This window comes from Lactuca serriola, chromosome 2 (assembly GCF_051521515.1).
Source record: "Lactuca serriola cultivar US96UC23 chromosome 2, Lser_US96UC23_V15, whole genome shotgun sequence".
Lineage (NCBI taxonomy): Eukaryota > Viridiplantae > Streptophyta > Magnoliopsida > Asterales > Asteraceae > Lactuca > Lactuca serriola.
The window spans coordinates 216,431,878-216,441,458 of record NC_136409.1 but is presented as its reverse complement, the minus strand read 5'-3'; the positions used below and the strand labels follow the sequence as shown (position 1 = coordinate 216,441,458).

At 43.8% G+C, this 9,581-nt stretch overlaps 1 protein-coding gene across 2 annotated transcripts; it reads right to left on the bottom strand.

Moving 5' to 3' along the window:
• Positions 1-231: 231 nt before the first annotated feature.
• Positions 232-2,255, bottom strand: LOC145088512 (serine/threonine-protein kinase CDG1-like). Of its 2 annotated transcripts, XM_079026882.1 has the most exons (4): positions 1,642-2,255; positions 1,172-1,563; positions 867-1,082; positions 232-737 (listed from the first exon to the last, which is right to left on the bottom strand). In XM_079026882.1, the coding sequence occupies exons 1-4, from the start codon at positions 1,733-1,735 to the stop codon at positions 495-497; spliced, it is 945 nt and encodes a 314-aa protein (XP_078883008.1). In that variant the 5' UTR covers positions 1,736-2,255; the 3' UTR covers positions 232-494. The 2 variants fall into 2 exon arrangements, with proteins under 2 accessions (XP_078883008.1, XP_078883007.1); XM_079026881.1 differs by having other exon boundaries at positions 1,172-2,254.
• Between the last annotated feature and the right edge of the window lie 7,326 nt (positions 2,256-9,581).

Below are 9,581 nucleotides of genomic sequence, written 5' to 3'. Positions count from 1 at the left end.
TGGGTCGTGATAGGATGTCGTGGTTGACTTGGTTGTAAATCAAAGATAGAGATTTGTAGGTTTAGTTGACTTGCAAATTAAGTCAAAGGGTTAGGTGAAAGGGTACTTTTAGCAATTCACTTGTGGTCAGACCTCAAAAGGTAAAAACACAGGAAGTAGCTCCCATATTAGTGTTACCAGATTCCAGTGCGTGTTCAATCAAAATAAAGAATCAAAAATCTTGGCAACAGATTTGAAGCATATTAGTGTTGATTTTTCTTTTACAAACAGATAACCACACTGAATATTACACAACAGTGTATATGAGAAAACAAAATATGTATAGATAGCGTCCAGTTATCATAAATAAAACATGTGAGATGTCTGAACCTAATATGTTCACTAGATTAGAATGCCAACAACATCAAATTTGAAGACCATCGATGTAAACTAGTAGGTTCGGATTTAATGAGATTTTTATACTATAGACTGTTATTTCAAATAAATGAAGGCCTTCACATGGTAGCCTTCAGATAACAACCGAAACCATCCAAAAAATGGCCAGCACGACCATAAAACCCCGCAAACGACCCTGCATCCCAAAATTCTGAAAAAAAACTCACTGGCTCTTTTCCAAAAGGCCCATGCCCATTTTTGTTTGTCATAATATAGATCGATGCAATCAATACAAGTCCTCCAATTTCACTGGTTACTCCAATTCTTATCCCAGTTATTTCTTCATCAGCATCAAAGTGAACCTACAAGAATTTACAATATTCATGTCACTAACAAGCACAATTCTTGAAAATAATACGTATCACTTGTTTGGTAAATATGTTCGATAAAGTTTTGTCTTTTCAATGTTATTAATATTCAAGAATTGTCACCTCGGTAATTTTGCCAGGGCTGAGGCCATTGTCACCTCCATACCGTTGAGTAGAATGTAACGAGCCACTAAGATCTTCGGTTGTAAATCTAACAGAAAAAATACAATCATAGTGATCTATGGTTATCTTCCTTAGCTTATGATTGATATCAAGGAGCAACGACCATGAATATCCACCTGTGTTCGATCCGCACAACTCCGTCATTCTCAAATAACCCTAGTATATATATAAAGTTACTTTGTGATTATGAGTTCAAATTCTAATAATTAAGATTACAACAGATCTTGAACCTAAAGACAACTTACAATTTGAAAATCCAACGAGATTTGTAGTTGTTCGATGACCAACAACATCTTTGGACGATCATGGCGTTTCTTTTTCAGACATTGATAAGCAATTTTGCAGAATGTTTGCAACGAATTTGGCTTCATTTGTTCCCGTATGCTGGGAAGAATGATTTCGTCAAGTTTTCCCTTTTCATAACGGAGTTTAGCCAAGTGAAATAAGAACCGACGCTCGTCCTCGTACATATTCTTCATTGCTAATCTTCCACATAAGACTTCAAAGAGAACCACACCAAAAGAATACACGTCAGATTCTTTTGTAAGAACCCCAGTCGATACGTAAAGTGGATCAACGTAACCTAATGTGCCGGCAGCATTTGTTACAAGAAAAGTGATATTCTGATTTGTGGGGCCTATTTTAGACAAGCCGAAATCAGAAATTTTAGCTTCCCAATTTTCATTTAACAAAATATTGGAGCTCTTAATGTCACCTGTGGCTCTCTCCCACGTCTGCATGTAGATAATTAAGTCCACGAGCAGCACCAAGACAAATTTGAAGCCGTTGCACCCATGTAAGATGATCATTAGCTAGATAATTATCGAGGCTTCCACGAGCCTCATACTTGTAAATAATGATCTTCTCTCCACCTTCGTCACAGAATCCAACAATGGATGCCAGGTTTTTGTGCTTGTAACTAGCGAGCATCACTATCTCATTCAAGAACTCATTTTTTCCTTGCCCGCCCTGCACATCTAACCGTTTTACAGCCACGGTGGTGACTGGCCTGCCGGAGATGGAGCTGGTTGTTGCAAAGTCGGAAACATGGAGTTGGCCCTCATACACCTTTCCGAATCCACCTAGACCGATGAAATTATCTTCCGAAAAGTTGTTGGTGGCCAACTTGATGTCTTCAAGTGGAATTTGAAGGTGGTCGAGTTCTTGAATACGAGCCATAAGATTACAGAATTCTGAAGCTGAGTGGGATACGAGTAAGGAGGCCAATATATATACTTTAGTTTCTCAAAATTCGATTATTCAGATTTTATTAAACAAGTTACACTTGTATTACAATAAACCCCCCTTCCCATATTAATTAAGTTCTCCACTTGTGTTACAATAAACCCCCCTTCCCATATTAAATAAGTTTTAGAAATATCCACTACTTCTAAAGATTGACAGCTTCCACCCAATGTTTATTTTTGCTTAAATATGTCGATTTGGTGTCCAATCATTATCAAAGACTTTGCTCTTAAATAATTATAAAACAAAACTACATGATTAGTCCCTGAGGTTTATGGGAAGATAATTACCAAAAAATTTACTTGCTTCGATATGTAGTTATTCACCTAGGTAAAAGACTTTTTTTACATTTTTTCTAAATTATTTTAGATAGAGTAAATTACTAAAATCGTCCATGTGGTTTGGTTAAAATTGCGTGATTGGTCCCTAATATTTTTTTTGCACTCGGACGGTCCTTATGTTTTGGATTTGTTGCGTTTGTGGTCCTTAACATACATAAAAAGACTATATTGCTGTTACTATTTTATTTTTTCAGTTTTTCTATTAATTACTATTAATTAAAAAATCAATTAACATAATTTTAATAGATTTTGGTCCCACCCTCACCCCTTTTTTTTCTTTCTTCTCACGTGTTCACCCTTAGAAACCAAACATCTTTGACTTTTCTATCATGCCTTTACTAAATCCCAAACACAACCATAGAGCTCCGGCGAGCATAGAATTCCGACGATCTGCAGCTCAAGCTCCTCTCTCTCTCTCTCTCTCTCTCTCTCTCTCTCATCTAGAGTTAACCCAAAACCACCGATCTACACCTAAAGTCCCCTTCGGAGTTGCCGCCACCATAATCTGGCATCTGAAACCCTCCACCGGAAACCTGAAACTCTAAAGCCGCCGGAGACTTGCAACTCTATATTCATAGAAAACTTGCTACTCTAAAGCCACCGAAAATCTCTAATTTCGCTATCCAACACCACCAAAAAATCATCAGAGACTAACGTTGAACTCTGAAAAAACCCCACAAAAGAACGCACAATGAAACTCATACAAAAACCCACCTGTAGATCACCCACCTCTGACCCAGATCCATACCCAACTTCTTAGGAATAAGCGATATAAAGATTACTGAGAAAAAGAAAGAGGGAAGGAAGGGTTCTAGTGGTTCCAACGAAAGTCCAGTGGTTCCTCTGATAGTCTAGTCTGGTGGCGGTGGAGCAAAACGCAGTGTGTATGATCGTCGAAAACAACCAAGGCGTCGGTCTGATTATGATTGGTAGCAGTTGTGGCGGGTGGCGGCTGATGAGGGTTTACTGATTTAATGGTGTAGGGTTTCTTTCTTAAAAATCAGGGAAGAAAGGTAATTATCAGAGATACATAGAAGAGAGATAAAAAGATTGGAAGGAAGGATGGCCACATTCTTTTTCCTGGTTCATCAGTTTTTCAAGTTCATGTTCGCTTTTGTAGTCATATGCTTTGGTGTTGGTGGTGGTTATTGAGGTTAATGATGGTGGTGACCAGCAGATAGAGGCCTTTTTTGTGTTTTGTAGAAGTGTTTTATGGAAGTATATGAGGAAAAGGAAGAAGATGAGTGGGGGTCGGTGTTAGGAAAGGGTGGTGGGACCCAATGATTTTTATATTATAAATAAATATTTACTAGTTATTTATAGTTATTAAAAATATGAGGAAAAAATATAACAAGGATAAAATTGTTTTTTCATGTCTGTCAGAGACCATAACCGAAACAAAAACAAATTAGAAGGATGGTCCGAGTGCAAAAAAAATGTTAGGGACCAAACACGCAATTTTAATTAAACCACAGGGACGATTTCAATAATTTACTCATTTGGATATTATTTTATATCTTTCTTCAAAACCACCGTCGCTCCCTTCTCCAGCGTTGCTTCTCTCTCTCTCTCTCCCCCCCCTCTCTCTGTCTCTCTCTCACACACACACACACATTCCATTCCTTCTCTGTTTCTCTACACTGTCGTTGGAACCCATCATCGTTGTTGCCTCTTTACTTGCATGTTTTGGAGGAACACAAGAAACAAAACCCTAATTCTTGGTTTTGAATTGACGGTAGTTTAGAGATTGGGTTTGGGTGAATTGAGGGCACTTTAGGTTTTGGGTGAATTGACGGTGGTTTAGGACTGAAGGTGGTGATGGTGTCTGTAACATCCCAAAAATATAGTCGAAAATTTTCATTTTTAAATCATTAAAAAAACTATAATTGTCAGATCATTTCTTTCATAAACATAAGTTGCTTTATAAAAATAGAGTATTAATTCAAAACATGCTTATTTTATCACAGTAAAATATCCCATGCTAAACTTCTTAGTGTGTGTCATGCAGTCATCCTGAGCTCTTCCCTCCGCTACCGGAAGTACCTGAAACCAAAACTGAAAACTGTAAGCACGAAGCTTAGTGAGTTCCCCATACTACCACATACCAAACACTTAAACACATACTGCAAACATTGGGCCTAGCTCGCTACATCGGGCCCCTCCCGGCATCGGAGGAATCCGGCATCAGGCCCCGCCTGGCATCAGGCTCCGCCTGGCATCGAGCTTCGCTCGGTATACAGATCTGTTTCTACCAGGCCCCTCCTGTCTTCGGATCCCGCCCCCTACACATACAACAATAACAGATAAACATGCTAACACAATCACTATACTATAAATGCTAGTCTCAAGGCCCCGCCTATCTTGGGCCCCGCCCCTATTTTGCTACTAATGAGATATGGAAGCCCGTTCACACTTAGCTAGTGATGAGATACGGGCCCCCGCCCACACTCATCCCCCTACCAGGCATACACAAGTATCACAAATACAACAAGTATAACTACACCTACACTAATGCCTCGGGTACCACCCGACATCGAACCATAGCCCTGAAAAATATATAATCCTTCCTCGGACCTCGCCCGTTATCGAACTGAAATCCAGAACATATAAACTACATCGGCTAATGTAGCACCCGGTTCCTGGTACGTAAATGTTATTTGAGTATTTCCTTTCTTTTAGCCTTGGACTCGGCGAGTCATAGGTCCGACTCGCCGAGTGGATGCGGGACCCGGGACACGTTTAAGTTGGCGACTCGGCGAGTCCATATCCTGGACTCGGCGAGTCATAGTTGTTGGATGAAACCCTAAGTTTCAGGGGTTTGCACCCTATTTAAAGGACTTATCAGCCCCAAGCCGGCCCCCATTGACCCTTAAAGCCCTATATCTCTCGTTCTAAGCTATTCTTTGAGAGTTTGAGGTTAGTGTGTGTGTTTTTGAAGGTTTGGAAGGAGGAAGGAAGTAGATCCAGAAGAAGGGAAGCCATCCAGGCATTATTTGTGTTCTTCCAGCAGTTCCTTTGAGGTATAACCCGTTTTCCCCTTGATTCTATGCTTAAAACTTCATTTGGGTCCTTCTTGGTCAAATCCCCAAGCTTGTATGTGCATTGTATGTCGTAATAAGATGTTTGGCCTCTGGATCTAGGCAAGATTGAGCTCCAGGAGCTCAGATCTGTTAGCTTTATGGCCCCATGTTGCTTGTTAGCCCTAGATCTCCCCTTTTGAGACATTTTGAGCCCTAAAATCCATATTGGTGAATATCCACACGTAAAGTTGGAAACTTTACGTGTGATTCGTGTCCTAGAAACCCAGATCTGTGAATGGCATGGACTGGAATCGAGCAAATTTGTGTATTTAGTGGATGCATGGCAACAACTCGGCGAGTCGTTCATATGACTCGGCGAGTCTGTTCGCGAGTCTCCGAGTTTGTCCCCTTTTCGTAGTGTCGAGTGAGCAGTGAGTCACGAGGTGTGGCTCAGTGAGTTGGAAGCTTAACTCATCTATGGAGGTACTCGGCGAGTCAATGCCCTGACTCGGCGAGTTCAAGGCAATCTCCTTAGATCAAGAACAGACTCGGCGAGTTGTTCATACAACTCGGCGAGTCTCAGCATAAGTGTTCTTCGGATGAAGATGGACTCAACGAGTTGTTCATACAACTCGGCGAGTAGGATGAAGGACTTGAATATTGGTTAAGAAGGTAAACCCGTCGAGTCGTCGCCTAACTCGACGGGTAGGACCGGGATTCAGGGCAGTCGTCTGGATAGGGACTCGGCGAGTTGGAAAGCCAACTCGGCGAGTCGGGTCAACTGAAAGTTGACTCTGACTTTGGCTTAGGGCATGGTCAGGGGTAAAATGGTCTTTTTACCCAAAGGTCAATGCGCAGTGTTTGATTGGGTATATTGTGGGAATTGCAGCCGGAGGATTTCCAGAGCAGCAGCAGTAGCAGCGGTAGGCAGTCAGTTCCCGATCAGATCAGCAGCTACTTCGAGGTGAGTTACCTTCCAGTAGCGGTGGGTCTAAGGCCACAACGCCGACCCACCAGTAGGAGACGTATGGTAGATGATTGTCTTTGTGATATCATCTAGGTTTACTACTACCTGATATGTTATATGCTAGCATGATACGTTGTATGCGATAGTAGTCGAGTTCGGTTGTTAGGACCGACGGGTAGTCAGACACCCCAGATACGTCTGACAGTATATGATGATATGTTTGCATGCTGGCTTGTTATGTTATATGCGATAGAGGTAGTATGAGGGGACCAGTCCCTGTTGTCGGTTGTTAGGATCGACGGGTAGTCAGCACCCCAGAATGGCTTGACATGGGTAGTCAGCACCCCAGAATGGCTTGACATGGGTAGTCAGCACCCCAGAATGGCTTGACACGGGTAGGACGGCATCCCAGAACGGCCGTACCGGGTAGTCAGGCACCCCAGAATAGCCTGGCAGTATGTATGTTACGTGTTTGTATGGTATGTGGTACGACGGGGGAACTCACTAAGCTTTGTGCTTACAGTCTTCAGTTTTGGTTTCAGGTACCTCCTCAGCTAGGGAAAAGGAGTCGGCGCGGTAGCAGCATGTCACACACACACACTCTCCAGTTTCCGCATTTACAAGCTTCACTGGGATTTGTACTCTGATATTTTGATTGAATGTATGAATTGGCTTTTAGACATGGTTCACTTGTGTTATGATTTGATCAGACAATGTTTTTTAGCTTTTAATATTTTCTAAAGTAATGTTTTTAAAACGAAATTTTTGGTCATGAAAATTAGGTCGTTACAAGTTGGTATCAAAGCCCTGGTTTGAGGGATTCGGACACACCTTCGGGAGTGTCTGAACTCAAATCGAGGGATTAAAAGATTTTCTAAAAGAAAATGTTTTCTAAAATTGAGAAAAGAGTTTTGAGAAAGAACGAAGTGTGTGATGTGCGCGACCGGCCGAGCTCAAGTAAGTATCCCCAAAGTGCCCATACAAGTTTATGTTATGTTTATCAGCTTTTGTAGAACAGCATGCTAGAATAGGACTAAGGATCTAGGAGTGATGCCTTATGTGCCTGCTTAATGTGTTTCAGTTGTATGAGAACTTGCATGCTAGTTATTGAGTAGATGGTAAGTAGGATAGTCTAATTAGGTTATGCCTGGTAGTATGAGCTTAGCACTTTATGCTAGCTCAGTTCCTGAAAGTAGATAGAGTTAATTGAGATTGTTACCCTTATCTGAATGCTGCTTGCTTCGTGCTTCGTGGGACTCTGAATAATGGGAGTTAGCCATTAGGCGAATGCGTCACGTCACATGTGATCAGGGTTGAATAATCTTAGAGTGTCGGATTTGATCCTACTGCACAGCTCTTGTTTGAGTCCAACCGTTGTAGGGACGAGTCCGATACTCGAAGGATTATCTGAGCCTCGTCACATGTGATGGTATTCGGGTAATGGCTAACTGGCATTACAAGGAGGCCTGCAGCAGCTGAGGACTGGTTAGAGTGGAACTAGAGATTTCCCTAGGGCAAGCCTAGGATGAGTATAGCAGTAATCAGCAGTAGTGAAAGGGATCTGGTGGAGTCGAGGCATTCCTTGAAGAAGGTACGGATAGATGTGGAAGGTAGTATGGGCCCGTACTACTGAAAGCAGAGGATCCATACCCGAACCAAGGATGGCCAAGATAATACCAGGGGACTTGTAAGTAGATGTGATCCCTCAGGGAGTATCAGTATCACTAATGATTGTTGTGATGTATTGCAGAATGGTGGTACTTCGATCGAGGCCTGTAGATGGCGGTTCAGGAGAGGGGTCAGGTTCGGGATCAGGTTCCGAGCCGGTTGATGAAGGACTACGCGAGTTCATCGCGTCAGAGATTACCAGGGGTATCCTTGAGTCGACTCCCATTATCTTCGGGTCGATCAAGGAAGGGATCATCGAGTTGATGGAGGATCGCCTCAGGGCGTTCAGGAGCGACATGGCATCTGGCCAGTCGGGGTCTCGCACACTGTCCTTTAAGGACTTCAGGGGCAGTGGTGCGCCGGATTTCCATGGGGTGAAAGACCCCATTGCTGCCAGGCGATGGTTTGCAGACATCGAGTCTGCCCAGTTGACTAGCTTCTTCCCCGAGGGGTCGAAGGTGAGGTATGCAGCAGGATGTTTACGGGACCGAGCCCGGGATTGGTGGGAGTCAGTGGGTGACTCGTTGGGAGCCTCAGCTATCGAGGCCATGACCTGGTCGGACTTTGTGACCAGGTTCAGGGCAGAGTTTGCGCCGGCGGTCGAGCTTCAGCAACTGGCCAGGGAGTTTCTTGACATGAGACAGACGACGGAGACTGTGGCGGAGATCACCGCCAAGTTCCGGAGAGGGCTTTGTTGGTGCCCCAGTATGCCGGTGACGAGGACATGAGGAGGACTCGTTACCATGATATGCTACGAGCTGACATCCGGGAGCATGTTAGCTTTTCGGCTTGCCCTACCTTGGACTCTATGATTGCCAGGGCGAGGGAGAGGGAGATAGATTTGGAGCACATCCGGAAACGGAAATTGGAGGAAGGACAGGCAGGAGGGGCTTCGGGGAAGAAGCCCAAGGGATCAGATGGTAGGCCGAAAGACCAGTCAGGACCGAGTCGCTGCAGGAAATGCGGCAGGCCGCACGAGGGGGCGTGCAGGATGGGATCATCAGGCTGCTACAAGTGCGGCAAGTCCGGGCACATCAGCAGGGATTGCACTGCTCCGGCAGCAGTTATTCAGACATCAGAGTTGCTGTGTTTTCACTGCAACCAGAGGGGCCACAAGAAGGTCAATTGCCCCTAGTTGATAGTTTCAGCGCCGGTGATGGCGCCAGCTCCAGCGACCCTGCGGATCACGGATGGCCGGCAGGGCAAGCCAGAGGCTCCAGTGGTGAGGAGCCGAGCATTTCAGCTGACTACCGAGGAGGCACGCGCCGCACCCGATGTGGTGACGGGTATGATTCTTTCCCTCTATCTTATTTTTTTATAATGTTAGGTTATTGATATGTGCTCTGTATGTATACGTATGCATTAGGATCGTTCCATGTGAACGGCCTCCCAGTTCAGGTGTTATTTGATTCGG